This window comes from Culex pipiens, chromosome 1, assembly GCF_016801865.2.
Source record: "Culex pipiens pallens isolate TS chromosome 1, TS_CPP_V2, whole genome shotgun sequence".
Lineage (NCBI taxonomy): Eukaryota > Metazoa > Arthropoda > Insecta > Diptera > Culicidae > Culex > Culex pipiens.
The window spans coordinates 134,290,860-134,318,320 of NC_068937.1; the positions used below are offsets into that span (position 1 = coordinate 134,290,860).

General features: G+C 41.7%; 4 protein-coding genes across 5 annotated transcripts in view; 2 read left to right on the forward strand and 2 right to left on the reverse strand.

Moving 5' to 3' along the window:
• Window positions 1-12,811, reverse strand: part of LOC120422563 (EH domain-containing protein 3) — a 30,463-nt gene extending 17,652 nt beyond the window's left edge. Inside the window, exons 1-2 of one of the 2 annotated variants that reach the window (XM_039586048.2) lie at window positions 11,266-12,811; window positions 7,888-7,941 (exon numbers count right to left, since the gene is read on the reverse strand). In XM_039586048.2, coding sequence (XP_039441982.1) covers window positions 7,888-7,941; window positions 11,266-12,490 — 1,279 coding nt within the window. In that variant the 5' untranslated portion in view covers window positions 12,491-12,811. The remainder of the gene's footprint in view (window positions 1-7,887; window positions 7,942-11,265) is intronic. The other variant, XM_039586049.2, reaches the window with a different exon arrangement.
• A 1,992-nt stretch (window positions 12,812-14,803) lies between these two features.
• LOC120422566 (kanadaptin) lies at window positions 14,804-17,008 on the forward strand. The gene is made up of 2 exons (XM_039586052.2): window positions 14,804-15,978; window positions 16,040-17,008. The coding sequence occupies exons 1-2, from the start codon at window positions 14,901-14,903 to the stop codon at window positions 17,002-17,004; spliced, it is 2,043 nt and encodes a 680-aa protein (XP_039441986.1). The 5' UTR covers window positions 14,804-14,900; the 3' UTR covers window positions 17,005-17,008.
• Window positions 17,009-17,053: 45 nt separating this feature from the next.
• Window positions 17,054-19,951, reverse strand: LOC120422565 (uncharacterized). Its single transcript, XM_039586051.2, has 4 exons — window positions 19,795-19,951; window positions 18,336-19,730; window positions 17,258-18,280; window positions 17,054-17,201 (listed from the first exon to the last, which is right to left on the reverse strand). The coding sequence occupies exons 1-3, from the start codon at window positions 19,828-19,830 to the stop codon at window positions 17,564-17,566; spliced, it is 2,148 nt and encodes a 715-aa protein (XP_039441985.1). The 5' UTR covers window positions 19,831-19,951; the 3' UTR covers window positions 17,054-17,201; window positions 17,258-17,563.
• Window positions 19,952-22,926: 2,975 nt separating this feature from the next.
• Window positions 22,927-24,615, forward strand: LOC120422581 (lysosomal acid phosphatase). Its single transcript, XM_039586070.1, has 2 exons — window positions 22,927-23,508; window positions 23,567-24,615. The coding sequence occupies exons 1-2, from the start codon at window positions 23,257-23,259 to the stop codon at window positions 24,494-24,496; spliced, it is 1,182 nt and encodes a 393-aa protein (XP_039442004.1). The 5' UTR covers window positions 22,927-23,256; the 3' UTR covers window positions 24,497-24,615.
• Window positions 24,616-27,461: the final 2,846 nt, after the last annotated feature.

A 27,461-nucleotide genomic window follows, 5' to 3' on the forward strand; every position in this document is an offset into this window, starting at 1 on the left:
ATATTACAGTCCTGACTCGATTATCCGAAGGCCTCGGAAAATTTCACTTAGGATAATCGAAACTTCGGATAATCGAATTACGAAAAAAAAATAAGAAAATTAAACAACTCGACGCCAACATTTCAAAAAGCATCATGTACAAACCATGCGTTTTGAGAAAAACGCATTTGAATGTTGAGCATCCATTTTCAATTCCCATTTTAATATAAAAGCAAAATAAGATGTTCTAATAATAACAAACGATGAAAAACGTTGCTTTTATTGATACTTGATCATCCAAATTCAATAAAACATTATTTCCGTCATTATATTTGAGAAAAACAAACATAACTTCTTTTGAAATCACCCAACGTCTATATCACCCTGCTGTTATTGAGGGGGACGCTTTGTTATGATTCGTTTTTCTTCGCCGAATGTACATGGCGCTTTGTTCATGTTGCTTTTTTTTCGTCACGAGGTTCATGTAGTCTTTTGTTTGACAGGTTGACAGGGCTATATAAACAGACACTGCTGATGGCAGAGATTTTTGTTTATGTTACTTTATTTAAAATCATGATTAAACAGACTTTACTGAAGTAACTTTTACTCATTTTTGGTGGAGAGGTAGCTTATTAGGAGTACTTTCAGAATATGCAATAACCCACACAGCAAAAAATCCGATGGTAAAATCGCATGCAAAAGCATGCACATCACCTTCGTCAAAATAAACACTTAATATTACACGCTGCATGTACAATTTTTGCAAACACAAAAAAAAGTTGCAACCGACGGGATTCAAACCCAGCACCAACAGTAAGGACTGGCGCCTTAGCCCGCTCGGCCATCAGACCGATGAAAATCTGTAAGGATATACGCATATATGAGCTTGACATTTCGGTCAAGTAGATTTCCCATACTGATTGGCTACATATTTCAGAGTGTAAAATTACATAAAAATGCATAAAATAATGCAATATATATTTTACACCCAGGCCTTTTACACGCAGCTGGATTACTACTTTTTTAGCTGTGCAGAAAGTGTCAAAATGTACATGACGCCTTTTGAAATGTTACCGTCGAACTAAACAACACACTGATAGTGCGAGCAGCTCAAAGTCGACAAACCTCAAAGTTCACTTGTATGCATCAAAGAAGAAAGCAAGAAGGTCAAACGCACCGCGTCAGCCAACACACCAATTTGAGGAGGGCATTTCTTGAACAAAAGTGACAGTGGCTTTGACTTTGAACCCCCCCACCCGGTGAGTAGGAGTGTCGAGATTGTCACTTGAGCCGTGTCGCGTGGATCTCGTGTGTGTGTTTGTATGTTGTTGGTCAATCATCTTTCACTTGGCCAAGTTGAGCTAATGACGACCGAGCCGCAAACTGTTGATTGTTGGCATCGGGACAACTTTATTTGCATTTCCGGCGAGATTTCTAGACCGGCCGATGATGGCCACTTTTGACACGGTGCCAAATTCCGAGCGACGCTAATTATTGCTGCTCGCTTTTGGAAAAACAAATTATCACAGCGAGTCTGCTAGTTCCGGACTGAATCGATATCACTAGTTGCAAGGCAGCGCAGCGATGTGTCAAGTTGGCACCATCAATTACGAAAACATCATCACCAGTAGTGTAAAATTATCCACGCTCCAGTTATGGACTTAACTAGATCACACTAATGCAGCTGACTGACACCGATAAAACGTTCAGTGTCAGCATTCTGATGGATGTGTGACAAATCAGAATCGCGTTTATGACGTCGTCGTCGACGTTTTTGTCCTACGTGTCAACGTGACGATAATGGATGGATTTGCCCTCGGGCAATTATTATTGTACTGAATTCCTCTTCTCTCTTGAAATATAATTTCTTTTTCAAATTTACACCGACACACTACACCAAACTGTTTCGAAGTGCTTGACAAGGTATGTCTACGCATCCTTCCTACCCTGTTGATACTGTGAAGTGTGATCCGTTCACAGAATCTGTCTCTGCGGTTAATGTGACGCAGTAGGCCTGGCCGCCTAATTTTTTACAATGCCAAAATACCCATTTTCATCACACTAAGCAGTGATGTCAGAATAATGCTCGATAATCCGGGCTGTTCCTTGAAATTTACTAAAACCAAGTACACCAACCAGTAGAGCAGCTTTTTGTGAAAATTTCTGTTTGATTTGAGCAATTCTCTATCAAAACCGGAAATGGATTTTATTTGTATTTTTTGATTTGGCTCAAACTTTGTGGGTGCCTTCCCTATGAACAAAGAAGTTATTTTATGTCATTGGTTCACCCATACAAGTCTCCATACAATTTTGGCAGCTGTTTATACAAAAATGGTACGTAAATATCCAAACAGCTGTAACTTTTGAGTGAATTTTCTGATCAATTTGGTGTCTTCAGCAAAGTTGTAGGTATTGTTAAGGACTATTGAGAAAAAATATAGGTACCACCGAGTTATAAATTTTTGAAATAACAGTGATTTTTGAAAAAAATCCAAATTTTAAACAAAAAAAATTTACCAAACTTTTTAATGTAAAATTAAATTTGCAACCGAAAAGTACTTTAAGATAAAGCCACCGAAAGTTTGATTTTAGCGAAATATTTGCAGTTTTTCGATTTTTAAAAATAGTGACCATGAATGACCACTTCCAAACATATTTTTTTCGAAAAGTTCAGAAAATTTGCTATAAAATTGTCTAAGAGACATTGAAGAATGGACCTCTGGTTGCTGAGATACAGCGGCTTAAAGAAAAAGAAACAGAAAAATTGATTAAGTCTCACCCAAACAACCCACCATTCTCTAATGTCGATATCTCAGTAACTAATTGTTCGATTTTCAATTTTAAAACATGAAACATTCGTGAAATTTTCCGATATCTTCGAAAACAATATTTTTTTGAATCAAGACTAACATTTCAAAAGGGCGCAATATTGAATGTTTGGCCCTTTTTGAATGTTTGGGCGTAATATTGAATGTTGGCCCTTCTCGAAAATCAAAAAATACGAGTTTGGGAAATTGAGTTTTAGTGAAAAAAAAGTTAATAAAAAAATCGGCAATTTTTTTCCGTGTACCTATTTTTTTCTCAATAGTCCTCAACAATACCAACAAATTTGCCCAAGACACCAAATTAATCAGAAAATTCACTTAAAAGTTACAGCTGTTTGAATATTTACGTACCATTTTTGTATGGACAGCTGCCGACATTGTATGGAGACTTGTATGGGTGAACCAATGACACAAAATAGCTTCAAAGTTTGAGCCAAATAAAAAAATACAAAAAATAAAAATGGTCGAATCGGCCGATTTCGTAGATAATTGCTCATTTCTCGATTAAATTTTCAAAAGGCCCTATCTGCATAGGATTTGATCTAGATTTGACTTTTACCAAGAGTTATTCCTATGCCTTTTACAAGCATTTCACAAAATTATTTACAAGCTTTATTCTGGTCAGACGAGAATGCAGTGGAGCTCCGGCAATTTCTATTATCGACCGAGCTGCCCGTTTATGTCACTTGTACACAACTTTCAGGTAAAAAGTAGTATTTATTGAAATGTTGTGCTTGCTTTGCCTTCGCTTCTCGCTCGTTTTTCGTCGGCCTTCGACGGGAATAGGTAAAACGTCAAGTTACTTTGGGCTTTTGTTTTTTTTATGGCGCATGCTAATTTATTCCATGTTTCGGGACTATTTTTCACGTGAAAAGCTAAAGCATGTGCATGAGAATATATTGTCGGTAGTTGGAACCAATTTGTTTACGGCGCAGGTGAAAAGATGGTTATGTCCGACGAGTCAAAAAGTAGTGAAATTCTGGCAGTCCTGTAGGTGGGACGCCGACACTCGACAGAAATTCATGCTACTTTGGATGTAGGTTTATTTTGATAAAAGTTCCACCCATAACTTATCGCAATAAATAAAATGGGCATTTTGAAAGCCAAACTAGTACTCTGGCAACACTGGCAAAATATTACGATTTTTCTCAAATAAAACATAATAAAACCATTTTCAACCTATTATTCCGAACAGACAGTTATGGAAACAAACGATCAATCTGAACTGACAAAATGTGTGCAGTGTGTGTGTGTGTGTGCGTTATTTGCAAACCGAGAGTACACATTGCTCGATTGACAGATTGACCTGTGCCAATGCCAAACGCGAAACCAACGCCAAGCCTCAACTAAAGCCGGCCGGCATGTTTGCACGAGTTTATTTTCTTTTTTCTTTTTTTTTTTGTCGGCTTTTATGAGATCATTTGGTTTGGGTTGATGTTATTTTCCGACTCTTGATTTCATTCAAGAGCACATGCATCGAACGAGAGGAGCTCTTTTACTGATATTCTAAGAAGTTTGTATGAGGGAGGCAAAATTGAGACAAAAGTATTCTTTTAATGGTGTCACTGTAAAATTACATCGTTTTTATGTAACACTTCCACAATTAACATTGAAAAGTGGAATTACACATAAAAATGTGGTAACATAAAATTACACAATTTTTGAGGTAAAATTAAAAATATATTCTTACCCAAAAAATTACTCATTTCCAGATGTAATTTTACAGTGACTTTCACGTTATTTTTAATGTTTCATTTCTTTGCTACAGGCCCTCACTTTTTGGTTCACAAATTCGCACCGTTGTCCAGACTATAAAAATAGCTGATCTAAGAGCAATGATGCTCATCAAACGACATCCGTCATCGTCATCGTGTAAATCATTCTCCTTTTGAGAGGGGGAAAACTATCAGTGGGTTTTCCCAAGTCTTTGCACTGTCAACTGTTGAAATTCGCGAACCAACCGCACTGTGACGGTTCGTTTAGTTGCTACGTATAGTTAAATTGGAATCAATTAATCGATGACGAGTCCGGGCTTGGTGTGATGTTGAGCGGATGTCGGAGGAAACTAGAACCGACTGCAGACCCAATTGGTCTACGTCTGGCGTTCAGAATTAGAACGTGCCTTATGCAATACTTGAAGGGAAGTTGTTGGTATTTTGAACGACGATGCAGACGGGTTTTAGGTCTGGCCAAACAAAATAAATGATAGAATTGATTCTTAAACTGTTTTTTTAATACACGGTGAAAAAGTTTGATTTCGTTAGTATGAAAACATGAAGATTGAATATTACCTCTTATTTTAAGTAATATTACATTAATTTACATGTAAAACATGCAATTACACATAAACAATGTAAATTCACACATTGTAAGAGGCAAGTTATCATGTTTATTTTTTATGTCTAAAATCATAGAAATATTACATACAAAAATGTGTAAATTTACATCTTTTGTTATGTGTAAAACAAACTGAGGTAAACTTACATCAAAACTAAAAAAAACAAAAATTTGACTGTTTTTAACTGTGAATAACACCTTCAAGATTTTCCCCCCAAATGCCAATAGCACTCGCGTAAAAAAAGTAACACATTTTGCAACTTAGTGTGCGATAACGAAAAAAAAATCCACTCAACATGCTTATCGGCTCAAGCAAGGAGAGGTGCGCACGCGGTTTCGCACTTCACAAAGGTTCCGCAAATAATAAGCACACCTTCCTCATATTTCGCACTGTGCCCCTGCGAAGGGGTTAGTCACTCGCCCTGAGGGTGGTGTCCACCTTTGGTAAATACCTTTCCCGCGAATTGTGTAATTGTGTAGCAATTGAAATGTCAGCAAAGTGCTATCTTGGGTGGAATTTTTCTAGCGGTCATTGTTGGCAAATACTTTTATCAAAAACTAAAAACGTGTAATTAAGAAGGCTTGGAAATTGGAAAATTTAAATTCAATTTAATTTGTAATTTGTAGGCATTCTACCACTTATGTGGCATTCATGTAATTTTATGTAATTGGACCGAAATTTATGAGGAAAAATTGGATTACATAAAAAATGTGTGAATTTCATAATTTTACACGGTTTTTGTTAAAAAATACACACTTCTTATTTTCTTCTTTTTGATGTAATTTAACCTAAATTTCATAAAAATAATTAATTTCAGTTCACTTTTTTTTAAAGCAACTTTCAACTTGTAATTTTACACAGTTTTGTGTGCAAGTTTACACTTTTTTTAATTCACCCCTTTTTATGTAATTTCACCCTGATTATGTGTAAAAACTGAAATCAAAACAAACTTTTCTAAACTTTTCTGACAATAAACCAGTATGAAAGGTTTTTTGTCGGAAAATGTTTCATTTTAACCTTGAAAAATGAGTAAGATTACATAAGCGAGCTGGGGATTACTTCAATTTGTGTAATTTTACATTTCCAGTAATTTTACATAAATTCTAGGTAAATTTATTCCTTCAAATTTTAAAAATTCTAAGAAAATTACTTCAATAAAAAGACAACAAGACAAGCAAACCTAACGTAAGAAGTAAATTTTACGGCCAATTTAAGTCACTTATTGCAATTACACGAAAGAGAAAAAAAAAAAAAGACCAAGTATGAATGGTGTCATTGTTGAGGGTGGATGAAGAGAGAGGGTGTTAATTTAGTTTTTGCCCTCACTTACTGCACAGCAGGAGGACGTGGCAGAACTTATCAGGCAAAATTGAGTGTGCCACAGTAAGAAAAAGTTTAATCTCGAGAGTGTGAAAATTTAAATGTTATTTACCTCAATGTTTTAACACATAAAAAATAAGCCTACACATTTCTTAAGGTAATAAGACACTTTTCTTGAGATACAAACAAACATACTCATAATTAGATGTAATTTTACAATGATTTTTTTACTGCGTATCACAATATGCCAATGACAGTCAGTTGGTGGGTTAGCTGTGAGTCATGTTTTGGGACAAACTTTGATTGGACTGCAGCAATTCTTGGAAAGCGTGATTGGTCGATCAGAAGCAGATAATTTTGTGACTTACATATTTCTTGTTATTTTATTCTTAAAAGGAATTTCCATTGAATTTCACTAATTACATAAACATTATGTAATAAACACCAACTTTGTTTTTTTTTTAATTGTGCTTATATACACAAAGAAAAAGAATGTAAATCTAGAAGATGTCAAGTTTGATGATGTAATATTATTTTTTTTGGGATGTAATTTTACATCACAAAAGAGGAATTTGACAGGAAGCGAGGTAACGTAAATTTACATCTTTTTAGAGGTAATTTTTTTTCTTACAAACTGCTCTTTCCATAAATCAAATCATATGCTAACGAAAAAGTATATAGCTCCCCATAAATCGAATGAAACATTTCCAACCGCAAGTCCAACTCCAATCACTCCAAAAACAATACATAACATTCACGCAAATTCCTCTCCTCGCAACCCTTCCGATGTCTGTTTTTATCATTTACTGTTTGTGTGGCGTAGCAGGCGATTACAACGCCGCCGCCCAACAGTATCGCGCCTAGTAGCGCCAAGTTGGCCATGATCTAATTCCGATATCAGCCAGAGCCAAGCTCGGGTAGCAAATCAGTTTGTGCCATGGAAACGAACACAAGAAAAAAAAGGCGAATCGTTTATCACATCGCAGCTAACTGGCAACACAGGCCACTTGGATGAGACACAGCATTTCGGACGACTAGATTGGACGGATTTGAATTTCTTCTTTTAGTTTTTTGTTTTGTCGATCGAAGACAAATTTTGACACTTCGCCCTAATTAGCACAGGAAAGTAACGGAAGATAAAAGCGACCATTTTGATGGATTTTTAAATGAATTATGAAGAAATGTTTCAGATTTTAGCTATTTACAACAAAAAACAACTCGGATGAAAATCCCGGGAATAATGCGATGAGAGACCTTTCAAGCACTTCCTCGAAACCATTAGCCCGTTTTTTTTCGCTAAATCTATGTACAGAACATAAAAACAACAAGCCCAATTTTCCAGAAGAAAAAAAACACAACGAATAACATTAAAGGGAGACTTTGACCACCGCATCACAACCCCGAAAACGCCGCTTCTGTACTCACAAATATGCCCCAGGAACACTGGTGGTGGCGGATCGACATTGTTGTGATTTTGGCCTGGAAAAATGCGAGTTTTTGGGTGTTACTTTTTTTTGGGAATTATTATTTTCGCAGTGTAAGCAATCTTAAAAGTACGATGAACTTTATTTTATTCTTAGACATTTGCAATGGGAAATTTTTTTTCTTCAAATTTGTTATGAACACTACAATTTTTACAATTTAATAAATACTAACTTGATTAAACTAGTTTTCCCAATATGTACGAAATAAGCAGAAATTTGGTTTTAATCTTAAAAAGATTAATATGATTTATTTGTTTTTTGATCTCTTTTTTTAAATTTTGTTTGGATTTAAATCCTACAAGTAAAAAATCGCATTCAAGAGTCCAATCTAAAATTAAATTTACTTTAAGAGTGTGTTGATTTAAGCTTCGAACTCACACAAAAAATTGAGACATTACACTACCGCAAACAAGCAAACAAACTCGCATATTTTTTTTCGTGTTTGACAGTTTGCCAAACTGTCAAAATGTATGCAGGCTGACGTTTGTACAAATAAATCCAGGCAAACAAACAAAGTAGGCCAACTGGCAAGCTGTCAAAAAGTGCGAGTTTGTTTGTTTGTTTGCCGTAGTGTAATAGCTCCTTAAGTATGAGCCTAAATTTAATGGCTCCCAAAATGGCGGTGATTGTATATTGAAAAAAAAGATGAATTTTGTAAATAAATTTTCAAATTCAACTTCAATGGACTAAGAAGTGGTATTTTATGTTAAAAGTAAGAAATTCAAAAGCAAGATTTTTTTCGTGGTTCGAATTTCCGAATTCCCATAAAAACCTTTGCACAATCGAAACTTCGGATATTCGAGTCTGGACTGTACTAACAAAATAAAAATACAAATTTAACATGAATCTTCACAAAAAAACGTGCTGAAATACCATATATTTAGCAAAATGAGCTCGTCCTTAATATAAACATCAACTTAAGTGAGCATGATAGACTTATATTTTCTGAAACATTTATGCTTTTTCTAGCAAAGCCAGATTTCGCTTGGCTTGATTTTCACTTCATTCAAAGTTTTCAGTGATGCTAGATTCAAACATGAAACTGCCACTTGAGAATGATAAAAAATATATCATCATTTACAAAAAATCAAAAATTTACACATTGAAGTTATTAAAATAATTTATAAATTCAAAAAAAAAAATGGGTTATAAAATTTACAGGTTTGAAAATTTAGCAATTTAACAAAACCATTTTTTTAATGATTAAGAAGTTCAAATTAAAAATATCAAACATTCGAAAATTCAAAAAATTGTAAATTTCATTTATTCCAAAAATTTAATTCGAGTTTTAAAAATCGAAGTTTCAAAATATTTTACATTTAATTTAATATAAATAAATTTTTAAATTAAGGGACCATCCATAAACTACGTGGACACTTTTTCCGGAAATCTTAACCCATCACCCCTCCTCCCTCGTTTGGCAATACAAAAAAAATGGAAAAATTGGACAATCGCCAAACCCCAAAAAATAATAAATAAATATAAAATTCGCATAAATTAGACAAAAAATTATAAGATACCAGAATCTTACTTTGTAAAATTTCATTTATTTATTTAATTTAAAAATTCTAAAATGTTTAAGTAAAAAAAATTGTCAATTTAAAAAAAAACAAACATTCGCAATTTTTAAGATTTTTTTCTCCATTAATACATCAATTAAATAAATAATAATAACAAAAATCAGAGGCGACGCGTGGCCAAAATGTTTACCTGTTCAAACAATCTTTTCAGTGATTTTCAAGTTTTGTAGCTCAATTATATTTAAACAATATCTTTAATACATAATAAAGAGAAATTAGATAATGTTAGCAATATTGTTGTGAGAATTGTTGATCACATGATTTTTATTGAAACAGTAACATTTTCAAATTACAGCAATGATCATTCTTTAAGAAGTGTAAAATTGAAATGCTTTTTACATTGTAGCTTGTTTAGTAAATTAAAAAAACTAAATCAAAACTTGAGGCTTAATCCAACCTCAAGTTTTTCCCTGGAGTTTTCTTTAGAATGACTTCTCTTATGTTCCATTGGATTAGATTAGAGCAAAAATTATTCATTATTCTCAATTCTCACTAAGCAAACATTCCGGATGTTGACCATTCTAATCCTGAAATCACGTGCTCTAGTTTCCTGACCAAAACAATTAGGCCATACAAAATTGTATTTTACGTTTCTCTTCAAAATTTCTCAGTCGACACAAAAGCGCGTGAGCCGAGACGCGAGCAGGTAGAGAGCAAAATATGGAGTTTTCTCTCTCTCTTTGAACTTTGCTCTCTCCCTGCCCATGTCTCGGCTCGCGCGCTTTTATGTCGAATGTCTAAAAGCTTTCATGCACACCCTGAACTACCACAGTCATACCGTCCAGCGTGTACAAATAGGAGGGGCTTTCTGTGTATTTTTGGATGCGTGCATGGAGAAATCTGAACAGGTTGGCGGCTGTTTAGGAGAATTTTCAGTGCACGTTAGATTTTCATTGAGCGCTCTATGATACGAATGCGCTTGACTGTTTCAAGATTCCAGGAAGAGTTGGCGTGTTCGTTCAATTATTTTGATGAACATATTTAATTGTTTCTACAGAAAGAAATCAAATGATCACCTGTCCTATGAACAGGATGAACAAGTGGACGCGAATGAAATTAACATAAATTAAAAGTTACAAACAGTTGAGAATTAAAAAAAAAATAAAATCTAATTTAAATTAAATTAATCCAACTTAAATAATGATCACACCGCGATTGATCACAATTCATTAAGGTCCAATTCATGGCATTGGTTTGTTACAGGCTGAGAAGTTTTTTTTTAAGCTGCTCAGACCCCCAATCCGCTCTCTGAAGACTGTTCTCTCTGTATTCCATGAAACGACTAACATAAGTCTCTCTTCAGAGAGAATAGTTGCTCTCGCAGTGGGTGTCACACTCATACTCATAAACCATTGGAAGAGATTTTCTCGCATCCCTGATAGTTTCACAAGATAAACACAGTAGATAAAGTAGATGTAGTTACAGAAATGTGTTGTTTAGCTAAGAATAATTTGAATAATTAAAAAAATATCATAGGATTTTGACGATTTGACAAATCAAATAAAGACTTAAAATTTGAAGGCCACCTTCCCAAAAATCCAAAGTCCCGCCCAGAAGGACCCAACCCCGCGGCACCAGCGCCTGACTCAGCAGCGCACGTCGCGTCGCGATTAGATAAAAACCCCACTCATCAATCTCTCGCGGCAGTTTTTTATCATTAAACACTCTCTGGCCTGTCGTCAACCACCACCACCACCACCGGAGTTACGCAATCAGCCTTCTTTTGTGCTAGTACTCACCCTTGATGAGCGGCTCCGACACCATGGTCATCTCCTCCTGCGGGATCATGCTCATGAGGCGGGCAATGTCCGTTGCGAGCATCCGGTCGACCACCTCCAGCAGGGGAATTTTGAGCGAGTGGAACTTGCTAAAGTCCTGGTTGGCGAGCACTTCCTGCATCTTTTTGATGTCGGGGAAGTCGCCGGGGGAAATCTGGTGCTCCTTCTGGATGCGGTCGTACACCTGGCCCAGGTTCTTGATGAGATCTTTCTTTTTGCTGTCCTTGCCAAAGACCGAGGGCATGTCCTTGCGCAGTTCGTTGATGATGAAGGCGTGAACCTTGGCCAGCCGGGCTCGCTTGATGAGGTCGTTCAGCTTGCGGAGGGCGGCGTTCCGCGGCAGGGACTGCAAGTCACGGAACAGATCCTGCTCTTCGTCTTCAAAGAGTCGTCGATTGACGTCGTAGCGCAGCGGTTGATCCCAGAACGAACCGATGTAGACGCGGGCCACTTCCGGAGTCTGCAGAACCTTACCGAGTGACCACATGAGCGCACCGTAGACACGCATCAGCTGCTGGTGGTCAATCATGTCCGCCTTGTTCAGCACGATCCGAATCTTGTCGTCGTGTCCGCGCAGCGCTTCGATCGATCGCCGGAACTCGTCGGAAATGTCCAGCTTGTGGGCGTCAAACAGCAGGATGATTCGATCGACACGTTCCGCGAACCATTCGAGCACTCCGGTGAAATCGTAACCACGGTCAACGCGCTGCTTCTCACCCGACAAAATTCCGGGCGTGTCCACGATCGAGATGGCACGCAGCACCGGCGACGGAACGTGCGAGCACTGGAACCGATTCAAAAAAGCATTGCCGTACTTGCCCAACGGCCGGAACTGCTTCTTCGGATCCACGACCAACGCATTGCCCGGAATGATTCCCTCCTTGTCGTCGTACATGACCGCAATGAACCGATCCGTCGTCGGCTCCGGCCCAATCCGGATACCCGGGAAGTCCCGCTCCAACAAGTACCGGATAAAGGTCGTCTTGCCCGTCGAATACTGGCCCACCAGCAGAATCATCGGCTTCGCGTCAAAGTCCGGATCCTCCAACTTGGGCGAGTGGAAGTCATGGAAGTTGTAGTGCTCCTCCAGCGGCAACAACTTGCTCCGGTAGATCTTCTTGAGCTCCCCGAGCACATTCTCCACGACCTCCTCCTGTTTCGTTTCCCGTTTCAAAAAACTGAACATTTTCTATTTTCTTCTTTTCCCTCGGCGGTGCTCCAATTTCCACACACAAACGCACACCCTCACACTGGTCTGGGGCCTGGTCGGGGGGCCACCGATTAGTCACACCACTCGCGAAGAGAAAAAATAATAAAGGGGGCGGCTGAATCCGGAACAACACCCGGACGGAGAAAAGACCCAACGGAAATCGCAGCTGCTAAATCGCGAATTGAGTCACGTTCCGGAATTTCGCGACGGACGGACCACGGGTCAACCTCTTTGAAGGAGGAGGAGCAGCACCACCAGCGACGACGACGAGTTTGTTCGAAATCACTTCGCGAAGAGGGGAATCGAAATGAAAAAATGACACATCACAAGATATGCCTGACATTTCAAAGGAAAATCTTTTGTTTGTGTTTGAACTGTCGAGGGAGTGGTTGCAGGCGATTTGGATTGCGAGAAAATTGGTAGCGCGTTGGTAGCCAAGAAAAATGAAATGTTTCAGCCCACTTTTTCAGCTTTAAGGCTGATACGCAGATCAGATGGAACGCAAATAAAAACGCCCAAGAAACGGTCAAGGAAAGGGTCACGAAAAGATTTTTCTTAGGCGGTACGCAGCTGAAAAGGGACAGAAACGGAAAGTAGCGTTTGACGTTTCTTCGCGCGGTGATTGTTTGTAATATGTTTTGATGAAAAAATCAAAGAATTTGAATTTTACTTCTTGAATGCGACTGGAAGTTACAAACATTTTAATAATTTTATATTCGTTAGAATAATAGAAAACCTCAGCGAATCTTAAAAAGCAGTATCTTGAAATTAAAAGGGTTTATTGCTGTTGTCCCACGTATCGCCTACTATTGCTAGTACCAACCAGCAACCTTTGGATTGTGAGTTCACTGCGCACTGTCCGATTAATCCACCCTGGCGGGACCGAAATGAAATAAACAGGAGTGAAAATAAACTTGACAATAATCATACAAATATATATTTTCTTACTGAAAAATTCGTAAATATAGACAAACAAACATTTCTAGAGTAAATTTTCAAAAGGTCCTATGCGACAAAAGTAAACAAACTGAGTTATTTATTGCATGAAATTCTGCAAGCCGAAAACTACATTTTCCGCTGATCCAATTTATTAAAAGCCTTTAATTTTTTCAGTTATTGATCAAATACAAAACAACCTAAAACGATTCTCAATAAATTCTACACCAAATAATATATATATGTATAATCAACCGTGTTTAAATGGGATTTAAAAATGTTCCACAAAACTTCGACGTGAAATTTATCAGCATGAGGATTTTGCAGATAGGACCTTTTGAAAATTTACTCTAGAATTTCAGAAATATTAAATAACAAAAAAAATATGAAGGAAATTCCAACCATTTTTAAAATCTTTATTTTGAAGATTCCATATAAAAATTATGCAGAATTGAAAAAAATAATATTTAAGTCGAGATTAAAGAATTTATAAATTCAATAGCTCAAAAAATTAAAAATTCGAACCGGAAGCATTTCAGAAATTACCAGTCAAAATTTCAAAAGTTTAAAAAATCTAAAATATACGAAAAACCCGAAATTCTAACATTCAAAAACTCTATTTTTTAAAAAATAAAAAAACTCAAAATTTCAGAATTAAAAATGTGGAGTTAAAAAAAATTTGAAATATAAGAATTAAAAAATAATAAAAAACAATAAAATTTAGAAATTTTTAATTTAAGAATTTAAGAATTTAAGAATTTAAGGATTTAAGAATTTAGGAAATTAAGAATTTAAGAATTTAACAATTTAAGAATTTAAGAAAAACTTTTTAACATTTGTAACAGCTTTATTTTAAAATTTCCTAATTTCCAAATTTCCTAACTTCCTTACTGAATTTCCTAACTTCCTTACTTCCTAATTTCTTAATTTCCTTATTTCCTATTTTCCTAATTTCTTGATTTCCTAATTCCCTGATAACCAAATTTTCTAATTTCCTAATTTCTTTATTTCATTGTTTAAATGAATTATATTATTTAAATGAATGAATTCATTATTACTTAATTTCATGATTTTCTAATTTCCTAAATTTCTCAATTTCCTAACATCCAAAATTCATAATTTCCTTATTTCATTATTACATAATTCATAATTTCTTAATTTTATAATTTTAGTTTGTCTAGTTTTAGAATTTATAAATTTCGAATTTTCTGACTTCTGAAGAAATTTTAATTTTGATTTTATAATCAACAGATCTGAAACATTTCAACGCAAATCTCTACACCGCGCGCTGTCAGTCAAACTTTTCAAACGTGCGAGTGTAGAGATTCGGCCGAAAACGTTTTTGTTTGTCTTCTTCGCACTGTCATTATTCAAAACAAACCGTCTTTTTCGTGCGCGGAGCAAAACGGTTCCAGTTTTTCGGGGTTCAACAAATCGAATCTTTGCAATAATGACCGACGACGACGGGACCTTCAAGAAGCCATCGGTCGACCTACTGGTCAAAGCCCGCAAGCCGGAACTCCCACCGGGAACTTCGAAGGTGACGGACATCGTCCCCGAGGAGGCGCCAGCAGCAGCCGCAAGCGGTAAGGAGTTGGCCGGCGATGGGAACGAAATTCCGCCGGTGCCGTACCGCGAGCCAGCCTGGTCGCGCAAGTGTGCGTCGGGGCTGAACTACGGGTTTGAGGTGCTGAAGAACGGGGTGATTATTGAGGAGGTCAAGCAGCTGCAGAGCAGGGCGTTTTGGCTGTTTGGCCGGTTGCCGAATTGTGATGTTAACATGGCCCATCCAACGATATCGCGCTATCACGCGATTCTGCAGTATCGGGGACCTGAGGAGCAGGGGGAGGATGGGGATGAGGAGGAGGAAGAGACGACGAAGCGGCACGTGACCGTGGAACCGGGATGGTATCTGTACGATCTGAGTAGTACTCATGGGACGTTCTTGAACAAGCAGCGATTGCCGCCGAAGACGTACGTCCGGGTTCGGGTGGGTTATATGGTGAAGTTGGGCTCGAGCTCGCGGTCGTACATTTTGACTGGACCGGCGGAGGACGAGGACGCGCCGTCGGAGATGACCATCACGGAGATGAAGGACCTGCGCGAGAAGCAGAACAAGTTGCGGGAAGAAATGGCCGAAATTGAACGGCAGGAACGCGAGCGGGTCGCGAAGCTCAAGGAAGAGGAAGGGGTCAGCTGGGGGATGGGCGAGGACGCGGACGAGGAGACGGATTTGGCGCACAATCCGTACGCCATGTCCAACAACGAGGAGCTGTTTCTGGACGACCCGAAGAAGACGCTGCGGGGTTACTTTGAGCGGGAAGGTCACGAGCTGGATTATAAGCTGGAGGAACTTTCGGCGGGGTCTTACGTGTGTCGGGTTGAACTGCCCGTTGACGATGATTTTGGCCGGCCGATTGTGGCGGAAGCCACCCACAAGGGCAAGAAGAAGGAAGTGGTGGTGCAGTGCGCGTTGGAAGCCTGTCGGATTCTGGACCGATACGGGCTGTTGAGGCAGGCAACGCACGGTAAGTGGTCAACGTGACAAGTTTGAGAATCTTTTTGCTGACCTTCTTTTGATCTTTTCAGAGCCCCGTCGACGGCACAAGAAAACGTCCGATTCGGACGACGACGACGACTACCTGGACCGAACCGGGGACGTCGAGCGGCGCCGCCAGCGGAAGCAAACCAAAGCGTCGGCCGAAGTGCACACCTACGAAGATCTCATCCGGCAAGAGTCGGAGTTGCTGGAAAAGTTGGAGGACATTGAGACGCGTCTGCAGCGTCGTCAGCTCATCGAGAAGGGCACCCGGCTGCCGGAAAACGACGACGACGTGGACGAATTCCTCGAGAAGCTCTCCGACGACAAGCCGTACGACAAGTTCGAGGTGCGCCGACTTCGGCTCGAAAAGGACCGGCTCACGAAGGACCACGTGACGCTGCAGAAGCTCATCAAAATTGCCAAGCCGTTGGACCTGCCCAGCATGAGCGGCCAACCCGGATCGTCCGCCGATGGCAAGGACCAGCTCAAGAAGAAGATGCTGCCCCTGTTTGGCAAGCGGAACAAACTGTCCGCTTCGTTTGGAATCAAAAAGTCCGAGATTAAGGTCGGCGGCTCGACCAGCGCGCACGGCGAGGAGGTCGAAGAAGACGAGGAGGACGCTGCTGCGGCTGCGCCGCCCAAAAAGGAAGAACCGCCGAAGCAGGCGGCCGAACCGAAGCGAGTTCACGGTCCCTCCTTCAACCCGGACCTGCTCGAGCAGCACCGGAAAAAGGTTGTGGTCGAAAGCAGCAGCGAGCCGGAGAAGAAACCGCAGAAAAAGCGAAAAAGTGAAGCAGACTGTGAAGAACCGTCCGGGTCCGGGTCGGTGGAGGGCGTGGACAGCAAGAAGAAGCGCAGCCGGAATAGGGCGGGACGCGAACGGAATCGGGACAACGTGGACTTTGACGACAGCGAGGAGCTGCAGGCCGAGGACAAGAACGTCGAGTGGGTTCCGCCGCAGGGTCAGAGCGGGGACGGGATGACGTCGCTCAACCAGAAGTTTGGGTACTGAACGGGTTGGTATGTATTACGGAATAAAAATGACTATTTGTTGAAGTGGATCGGGTCGTTTGTGCGATGACAACTCCAACTCTACGTTTATTTTACACAACTCAAGTCGGACTGGTGCAACGTTCCACGCAGTTGGCATGATCCGGATAGTCGCACACCATTAGCACTGCGTTGAAGTGCAATCCGAGTGGACATGGTCTGGAACAAAAAGATTAAGTTTAGACTTCGAACACGACTCAGCACTTTCCTCTTACCTAAACATTTGAACTCCGCGATCGCACGCAACGTATTGACTGCAATTCCACGGTACCGGAAGCAGCGTTAGCACGGACTCAACCTCCGTCGGGCCATACTGGGGACACTTCTCCGCCTCGCACGGTTCTTCCTGCTGAGCGCCAGTTAGAACAAAACTAAAAATCAAAACTGCGCAGTACAAAGTTGCCATTCTGACATAGAATTTTATTAATGCATCCAAATCCAATCCAGAGACTGAGATTTGAATACCACCGGCACTTGAATTTATAAGAGCCAACCAGCTTATCTACACACCCCAAGCCACTTCAAAAGGGGTGATTCTCCCGGTTTGCGTACAGATAGTCGAGAGCAGCCAGCAGCGCCCGGTAGTTGACCTCCCGCCGGTGCCCAATCTCGACGCCAAAGCACTTGCACAGCAACTCAAACTCGCGGCTCGAGACGGCGTTGTGCAGTTCACCGCGGGTCGCCATCGCCCGGATCAGCTGGTTCCGGTTGACCACGCCGAGGTGGTTGCGGTCAAAGTCGCGCAACGGGGCGCTCAGATTCGACACGACATCCGCCTGGCGGGCCAACCTCTGCAGCGCTTTGGACACGATCGTGCGCTCTTCAAAGTTCAGGTGGTTGTGGGGACCATCTTCGGACGGGAAGTGACGCAGCGGAACCAGGCGGGGCGCCTTCTCCAGGTTGCACTGGTAGTCCACCTCGGCGACCGTGTCGCAGAACCGCTTGTAGTCGACCGTATCGTGGTGCAGCGGAGTCTGGAAGATTCGGGCCAGCGTCCGCACTTCGGTTGGGGACAGGTCGATCGAGGCCGTTGCCAGTCCACGGCGGAACTGATCGCAGGTGATGCGGTGGTGGTTCAGCGGATCGAAACCACGCATGTAGTCGACGATTCGAAGTCTTCGACGCACTACCTGGCCCTTGACCTTGGCCAGTACGCGCACGATATCTTGCTCGTGTGGATGAGGTTCCGGTCCGGCGTCCGCGTTGATCTTCGCCAAGCGATCTTGCATTTCTTCGTACTGAAGACAGAGTAGATCATCAATGGAGGAAGAATCATCCGAGTTGACTACTCACCGCTGAAGCTATCTTCGGACAGGGGTCGAAGTCTTTCAAAAAGTTCACGTAGTTGAACCCAAGATCATCGCTGTACCGCTCGTTCAAAGCGTACCGCTGCTCTTCGGTTATAAACACCCCAGCCATCGAGAGCGCTTCCCCCACCTGACTTCGACTGATGTGCCCATTTCGGTGAGGATCAAAGTCCTTGAACACCGGCTCGATCAAGACTCGGCGAGCCGCTACCAGCGTCCGAATGCAGTCGACAAGCTCCTTCGCCAAATCTCTCCCCTCCCTACAACCTTCCCGTTCCAAACCCCGAACCTCCTCCGGCGGAGACTCAACCTCCCTAAACGCACCCCTATCCAAATTCTTCACCGTAAACACCTCATCAACGTCGTCCGTAAAGCGATCCCACCGAATCCTGTTCACGTCCCGCGCATCCCCGTACCGATCGCACACACTCCGAACCTCCCCGTCCGTCAACGGCATTCGATGCAGTCCGGACAGCCCCACCGCGTCCATCGCCCGCACAAACTGACTCCGACTGATCAAGCCACACTGGAACGTGTCGTACTGCTCGAAAAACTCCCGAATCCGAACCCGGTTCTCCCAGACGTACCGCTGAATGCGCAGCATCAACGTCCGGAAGTCACGCTCCTGTCTCGACGGCGCCAAGCACGGATGATACGCCGTATCTTTCTGCAGAACCTTCGCCAAATCAACGGTCCCGACCTCCGGTCGAACAACCTTCGGCAGATCTACCGCGATGATCTTCGCCGGTACCTCTCCGTCGCATTCCCGGTCGATCGGACCGCGCCCGTCCAAATACCGCAGCAGTCCGTCGATCTCCTCGATGAACGCTTCGTAGTCGATCTTGTAGTGACCAACCATGAACCGCTTCGCCAACAGCGTAAACTCCGGCTTCCTCAGAGTGATCCCCAAAAAGTACAGAACCCGCTTGAAGTACGCCAACGTGACCGACCCACCATTCCCCGCTATCAAATCGTAATCTTCAAAGTAAGGCCGCAGAACCTGCTCGCGAAAGCGCAGCGCCTGCGCGATCTCCATCAGCACCAGCGACAACCTCCGATGCTCACTGACCGAAAGCGTCCGTTCAAGCTCCTTCCCACCAACCCCTTCATCCTCCCCGGCCACGACGTCCAAAAACAGCCCGTACGCCACCCCTCCCCCGTCCGGCGACCGGAAGTACTCCGCCAGGTGGCAGATCTCGTTCTCGCTGAGACAGCCGCGCAGTGCGCCGGCAACCGTCCGCGCAAAGTCGTACCCCTGGACGGTGCCGGAGGAGCAGAGGTCGTGCCTGCGTAGGCAGTTGCGCAGATCTTGCGCGTGGTAGCGGTCCAGCGTGGCGCGGATGCGCGTACATAGCTTCCACGCGAGAAGGGCGCGATCGTTCTGAGGGGGGAAGATGGTTTGGGGGGTGAGGGTTTGGGGAATTGAAATCGTGGAATCGGGGTACCTCGGCGGTTGGGTTTTCCTGGCAGGGTAGCTTCATGGCGTTGGAGCTCTTGTTGCTGGGAATTTCGAGTGGAGAAAATGACAGATTTAGATTGCTTCTTTGAGGTGCAGATTACTGCGATCACACATTTTTGAGTTGCTAAGCTGGCAACAAGATTGTTCGTCGAACACAACGTTGAAAGCAGTCATCATAGTCTGCCCGACATCGACCATTGATCAAAGCAACCTCTGTAGATTGTCGGTTGGACAGCTCTTGGAAAAATCGAACTGGAGCTCAACGTTGCGTTCAACGGACAAGCTTTATCTACCCTTTAATTTTGCCAACGAGAATCGAAAAAGAATGCGGTCACCCTAATCTACGTTCAATCTTCAAAAGTCAAACGCTGGCATTTTCGTTCACCAAAACAAATCCATTTGCGTCCCACAATGTGTAAATGTGGGCATACAAATTCATCAAGGCGATCGCCGGTTGATCGCATGATCGTCCAAATTACCGTGGTGATTATTGAATTCGATCGTAATTTCTCGACTCACGATCGAGATTTCTCGATAGTGAGATTACGACTTACCATCGACAAATCTCGATCTACCATCGACAAATTACAACTTACTTTCGAGAAATTCAAATCAAATTATTCGCTCTACAGCATTGCCTTGGCGTTCTCGATTACGAGATTCCTACTCGAAACTAGGTGTTCGAAGGCTTGATTGTTGAGGCAATTGCAAACCTCTTCTTATACCTTAGCTTCCATCCACCCCGGGATTCGAACTGACGACCTTTGGATTGTGAGTCCAACTGCCTACCAGCGACTCCACCGATGCAGGACCCAGGGAGACGACTCCTACACCTGGACTGAGCTAACGACCTAACCTCTAGGTTAGACCGGGGCCAACATTTTCTTCCCTATCGGAAGGCGTGATCAGACAAATCTCGTCTCAAAATTTGCCACCGGGACCTTCTGGGATCAAACCCAGGACGGCTGGGTGAGAGGCAACCACGCTTACCCCTACACCACGGTCGAGAAATTACGATCGTAATTTTACTGTTGAGAAATCTCGATCGGAATTAAAAAACTTAAAAAAAATTAAAAATAAAAACAATTAAAAATATAACAAAAATTCAAAAAAAAATTGGATTGATAAAAAAAATAATAAATTTTCAATGCTTTTGAAGTTTAAAAAAAAAAAAAAAAAATTCCAGAAATTTTAAAAATTTGGCTTCGATTTGAAAAATCGCCAAAAATTAAATTTTCAACCATTTTTTGATCTTTAAAAAGCATTGGAAAGAAGAACTCTTAAAATTTTAGAAAATTTGGAAGTTTTATTTGTTAAATGTGACTTAGCCAATGGTTTTAAAAAAGTAATCTTTGGCTGTGTTTTTAAATAGATTTTGAAAATTAAAAAAATATATTTTTGGTATTTTTGAAATCATAATCATGCCCTGAGTAAAGAAGATCTCTTTCGTCATTGATACTTTTTTTAAATAAATTTTCAGTGTTTTTTGAAGTTTTTGAAATAAATAAAAAGAAACTTAAAAAAATGAAATTTTTCGAATTCTAAAAATTTTATTTAAAAGACCGCCAAAAATAAAATATTCAGCCAAAGCTTGGAAAGAAAAACTTTAAATTTTAGAAAATTTGGAAGTTTTTAAAAATGAAATTTTTTGGGGTCAACTTTGGCTACAATTTTTCAATAAAAATTTAAATTAAAAAAAATGGAATTTTTAATATGTTTGAAATTTTTAAATTTTTTGGTATTTTTGAAATCATAATCATGCCCTGAGTAAAGAAGATCTTCTTTCGTCATTGATACTTTTTTTTTTAATTTTCAAAACTTTTTGGATTGATATTTTTTTTTTAATAAATTTTCAATGTTTTTTGAAGTTTTTGAAATAAATAAAAATTAAAATAAAAAAAATACAAATTTTTCAAGTTTAAAAAAAAATCTTTTTTTTTAATTTTTAGAATATTTAAAAAAAATGGCTTCGATTTGAAAATATGGCCAGAAATTAAATTTTCAACCATTTTTTGATCTTTAAAAAGCATTGGAAAGAAGAACTCTTAAAATTTTAGAAAATTTAGGGTTCAACTCTGGCCAGGGAAGGTATTTGCCGATGGACCTCCAAAAAGCTTTTTTAATTTATTTCCTTCCAGTTAAAGAATTTACTATAATCATGTATGGAGCACTCGTAGATATTTTACTAATGAACAACTTTGTAGAACATTGTTTTGTTCTAAACTGAATGCTGTTGACATTAGAGCGTAAACAAAAATCCCCTCACCATCGCGAGTGAGGGACGCCGATGGTGGCATTTTTAGACATTGTTTACGCTCTAGTGTCAACAGCATTCACTTTAGAACAAAACAATGTTCTACAAAATTGTTCGTTTGTACAAAATCTACAATTGCTTCATACATCATTATAGTGAATTCTGTAACTGGAAGGTAATAAATCAAACGAGGGCTTCGCGATGGTTTTTTGCCCATTGCCTACCCTGACTCTGGCTGTGTTTTTGTACTTAATTTTCAAAAAAATTGAAATAAAAAAAAATGAATTTTTAATATTTTTTAAAATTTTCTGGTATTTTTGAAATTTCATGAAATAAATGAAATAAAAAAATGAAAACGAGCTTCGAACCCATATCGAGATTTTCTCGATTGTCGGTCGTAATTTGTCGATGGTAGATCGAGGAATTACGATCGAATGATCTCAATCTGCTTACGACTTACCATCGACAAATTACCATCGTAATATAAGAGTAATCTCGATCGTGAGTCGAGAAATTACGATCGAATGCAATAATCACCACGTACATTTTAATAACACGAATCGTTCTTCGACGAATCTTAAGTACGGTGTGTAATCGATTGTAGTTATCCTTTAGTAGGACCATCGATCTACAGAAAAACACTCTACAACTGACCTTATTTGGTCAATGATCGACGAACTACGATATTCCTCAACACTGAATAACGATTTTGACGAACGGTTTTAATTTCAAATTAGTTGGATTTTTTTTAAATTTACATCTGATTAAAATAAGACAGTAATGCGATTATCCCTCACATCACGCTAGTGTGCGCACCTACAATGTGTGTGTAGCATAATAAAACTTGATATTTATTTTTATTTTTTACTGCTCTCATCACCATCTGCAAGTTTCATCCAACAACTGCAACCACTTGAGTCGGGAGATAACCAAATCTAAGAAAATAACTACGTGATAGAGTCGCGATAGTGGCCGCCCCGCGAAGATGCAACGCAGTGCTGCAGCGGTGTTGCTTCGCTGAAGATCACACGTCGATTCTGGAGGATTCTGCTTCAGATGATCGCGTTGCGTTCCGTTCCGTAATTGGCGTTGGTGACTTATATAAATTGGTTGGTGCGGTGTTATAAATAGTTGCGGGCGAAAAAAATAGATCTTCGAATCCGTCAACGGTGGACCACGTGAGAAGCTAGCACAATGGGAGGCTGGGACTGCTGGCAGAAGGGGAAACGGGGTATGACCGTTTCGGTTTGCTTCCTGGGCACGATCTGCCTGTCGGTGATGATGGCCTACCTGGTGTTTGGCGATAGTACCGACGAGGAGGGCGTTCGTTCGCTGCGTATGATCGCCATCATATTCCGCCATGGGGACCGCTCGCCGACCGAGTTCTACCCGAATGACCCCCATCGGAATCATCCGTGGACGGGAGGGTTGGGCGCACTGTCCGAGGTATGTTTGAGTGTGGAAATTAAAATTGAATGTCACTAATGGTTTTCATTTCTTTCAGCTGGGATCACAGCAGATGTACAACCTAGGGAAGAATCTACGGCCACGGTACTACCGGCTGCTACCTCCGAACGGACTCTACTCCAAGGATCACATGTACATCGTGAGCAGCTACGCCGAACGGTGCATCATGAGCGCCCAAAGCTTCATGGCCGGATTTATGCCGCCGTTGGAGAACACAAACCCGCTGCCGATTCCGTGGCAACCGGTGGCCATCAACACGTTGCAACGCGATCGGGACACGATCTTGGCTCAGAAGAAGCCCTGCCCGCGGTACGAACAGTCCCTTCAGCGGCTGATGGCCTACCCGCCGAAGGACATTCGCGACCTCAACGAAAGGAACGCCGCCCTTTACAAAACCCTCACCCTGTCAACCGGACAGAACATCAGCACCATCTTGGACGTCGAACTGCTGTACAACACGTTGGAGATCGAGAAGCACGCCGGCCTCGAACTGCCCGACTGGACCGAAACGATCTTCCCCGAGAAGATGCTTCCGCTGGCGGAACGAAGTCTCGCCCTGTTCACCGAGACGCCGCTCATGAAGAAGATCAAGGGCGGGGCGATCGTGAGCGAACTGCTCGACAACATGATCCGCAAACGGTCCGGAATCCTAACGCCCGAGCGGTCCATCTTCATCTACTCGGCGCACGACGTCACGCTGGTCAACCTGATGCGGGCGCTCGGCGTGGTCGACCAGGCCACCGGGAAGCCGGACTTTTCGGCGACGCTCGTGGCCGAGCTGCACCACAGCATCACGTTCGACGACGACTTCGAGCTCAAGTTTGTGTACTACTTCAACAGCGAGGACAAGTACCCGAAGGAGCTGCGCATCCCCAACTGCGGCGATCCGTGCTCGTTGACGCGGTTCGGCCAGCTGATGGAGTCGGTCCACCTCAAGAGTTACGACGAAGTGTGCCAGCTGGTGTGAGGAGAGCTGTTGATTTTGTTAGTTTTTTCGTTTGTTTAATGTTGCTACTGTTACCACCTCCACTCTGTAAATACATCGATCTTTAGAGAATAAAAAGAAGGAATGTTGATTGTTACAAGAATTTCGAAGTTTTCTACAGCGCAGCAAATCAATCCGACGTAATCACTCTCAACCACACTCACTCAAGGGAACAATCTGCGGGTTGACCACAGCCCTATCGCGATGTTTCAAGGCCGGAGAAGCCAGCCTAGCGTCAACAGGTTCGAGATTTGCAAGCCGGTGGAGGTCGGAGAAACCTTGTTCTCCAAGGCTGGATCAGCATGTTTCAATGGGTCATGGCACACCGCTGCCAGACGGGGAGCCGTTAAGCATCTTGTAGATTGCCAGTTTGTTCTTGAGCGTTGCTTTTGACCGGCGGTTGATGATCGGATACAGCTTCTTGAGCATCACGATGCCCTTGATGAATCTGTCGTCGACCTGCGACCAGTCCACCTTTTTTTTGAAATTAAATATGTCTTTATTGAACTTTCTTATAATAATTACATTTCATTTACATTCTAAGTGGTATGGCTATATGCTTTTCATCTTTATTGTACTTTTCATTTTATTATTGACTGTTCACATTCATTTATTTACTTCAAATTGTTTTACATTTTTGCATTGAATCGAATTTGGGTAAAAAAAATCTCTTTAACAACTAATCCTAACTTAAAATTTAAAAAATAAATTCATTGAAAAATTCAAAATTATTATAACGAGTAAACTACGAATGTATTTTAAGATGAATGCTCCAAGGGTTCTTACTTGTTCCTGGCGAGTTTTGCACCCACGCAGAGTTGTTGTCATCTCGATGAAAATGTTCAAAAGTTCTTGTGGTGAAAACAGGTCACTACTGCCTTCACCCGTTGATGCTGGTTGGTTTTCCCTCGGCTGACTGAAGCCTGGAGGTGTTGTATTCTCTGCAACTCTTTGCCGCTGATTCAACGGCAATGGCTGCAGATTTGGTACCACTCGAACAGATCCTGCTCCTGGTGACGCCAAAGCAGGAAAATCCACGTCCGTGTATGCTGGTGGTGTTTTGCGACGATTTGGTTGGTGCCTCGTCGTCGCTTGCTGCCGAATTTTTACAAACTCAGCACGTTTTGGGCAGCTTCGATTCTTGGTAGAATGGTCGCCGCCACAATTGAAGCATTTCGCTTCGATGTTCTCGTTGATTGTTTCGCAATCTTGAGTTTTGTGCTCACCTCCGCAGGTTGCACAACGACTCTTGATGAAACAGTTCCTTCCACCATGTCCAAACTGCAAGCAGTTCGAACACTGCGTCACGTCACGGTGCACTGGACGATAACGTTCCCAAGTCACGATGATGTTGAAAATTGCCCGAACTGCTTTCAGCTCAGACGGCGTTGTCGATCCTTTCTCGAGATGAACCAGGTACAGTTGATCACGATACTTGATGTCCTTGTTGTGTCTCGTCATCTTGAAGACTTCGATCACGTTCAACTTAAGAGTTTTGAGCTCTTCTTTCAGCACACTTACATCCATGTCGTACAGGCCTCGGAGGACCTGTTTCATGGGGCGTTTACCTGGATCGTCATGGCTGTAGTATTCAATCTTGGTGTTGTTCAGGAAATCCCGAACGTAATTGTAATCCTTTCTGGTAGGTAGCAGAATTTTGAGTCCATCAGCACACAAGTGAATGGAAGCTCGTAAAGCACCAGATTTGATAAACCCGGTCAGCCACTTTTGAACCGAATCCGATGACGATGTTTTCACAAAAATGGGTGGCAACTTTTCCCGTCGTTCAAATTCTTCCTTCTCGCTCACGTCCTGGTTTCCAGACGAATTTTGAGCGTCCTTGCTCAAACTGCCTGGCTTTGCAGGTAGCGCTTCGGCATTCTTTAGCTTCTTCAAATCTGCCGATCCTGCTGGTGAGGACCGCCTCTTTTTCTTGCCGTGAGGCATTTTTGCACTTTGTAGCACTTATTCGATGTTGGAGGGACGCACGTCTGACTCGCTGCTCTGCTGATCGCAGACTCACCAGTCCACCTCCGATCCAAGCACCTTCAGTTTTGTTGTTGGTTTGAGTCTTTCGGTGTTGGGGTGGGGAATGGCTTGTGTTTTCTCCGCGTTCACCCGGATCTTCCGGTCGGTGAGGTATTGCGTGTAGACATCCAGGCCATTCTGGAGTTTAGTGACGAGATGTTCCGCCCCTCGTAGCTGATGGTTTCACATCAGCGGAAGCGGAAGGTCGATGGCTTGAATCCCATCTGGCGAGGCAAAAGGGGAAGGTGGCGGTCGAGGGGGGATTTCGGCTGCTGCGGGAATTGACTTTGTCAAGTCCCAAGCCTCCCCAAAACCCATCCCATCCAATCTCTCGGACGATCTGTTGGCGACTGAGTCTGAGCGTAACTCTGTAACAATACGCAGAGAAGAGCTTCAAATGCTACTTTCGACCAACGTTGCCAGATTATTTTATGGGAAATCTGTATTTTCTTGAAAATAAATCTGTATTTTATCTGTATCATGTCAAATTCGAAGCCATAGAAGATTTTTTTGACTTTTCACAACAGATTTAAGCTGTTTAATCATACTAAAGCAGAATTCAATTACTAAATCATTGAAATTTTCAAATTAAATGAAAACGAAAAAAATCTGTATATACAGATTTTTGTGATTTTTGGGAACAAAAAATCTGTATAATACAGATTTATCTGTATATCTGGCATGGCTGCTTTCGACTCGGTCACATGCTCTCAGGCAAAATTCGAGCTGAAGATTGGGCTATATGATCGGTAACGATCTCTAGATGGGTCAAAAATAAAAGAGTTTTCCCCTCAATCTCGCTCATCTCTACGTCCTCGGATCGGTCTCTCGTGCTCGTGTTGCATGGCATTGGGAGATTGGTCTGGGGAATGAGAGGGGGCAACTGCTCGAATAATTCGTCAAAATACTGTCTCGCTCA

Coding starts and splice junctions, on each gene's coding strand:
- LOC120422566 (XM_039586052.2), top strand. CDS start 14,901: ATGACCGACGACGACGGGACCTTCAAGAAGCCATCGGTCGACCTACTG. Junction 15,979..16,039: donor GTTGAGGCAGGCAACGCACG/GTAAGTGGTCAA, acceptor TGATCTTTTCAG/AGCCCCGTCGACGGCACAAG.
- LOC120422565 (XM_039586051.2), bottom strand. CDS start 19,830: ATGAAGCTACCCTGCCAGGAAAACCCAACCGCCGAG. Junction 19,731..19,794: donor AGGAAAACCCAACCGCCGAG/GTACCCCGATTC, acceptor TTCCCCCCTCAG/AACGATCGCGCCCTTCTCGC. Junction 18,281..18,335: donor GTCCGAAGATAGCTTCAGCG/GTGAGTAGTCAA, acceptor CTCTGTCTTCAG/TACGAAGAAATGCAAGATCG.
- LOC120422581 (XM_039586070.1), top strand. CDS start 23,257: ATGGGAGGCTGGGACTGCTGGCAGAAGGGGAAACGGGGTATGACCGTT. Junction 23,509..23,566: donor GGTTGGGCGCACTGTCCGAG/GTATGTTTGAGT, acceptor CATTTCTTTCAG/CTGGGATCACAGCAGATGTA.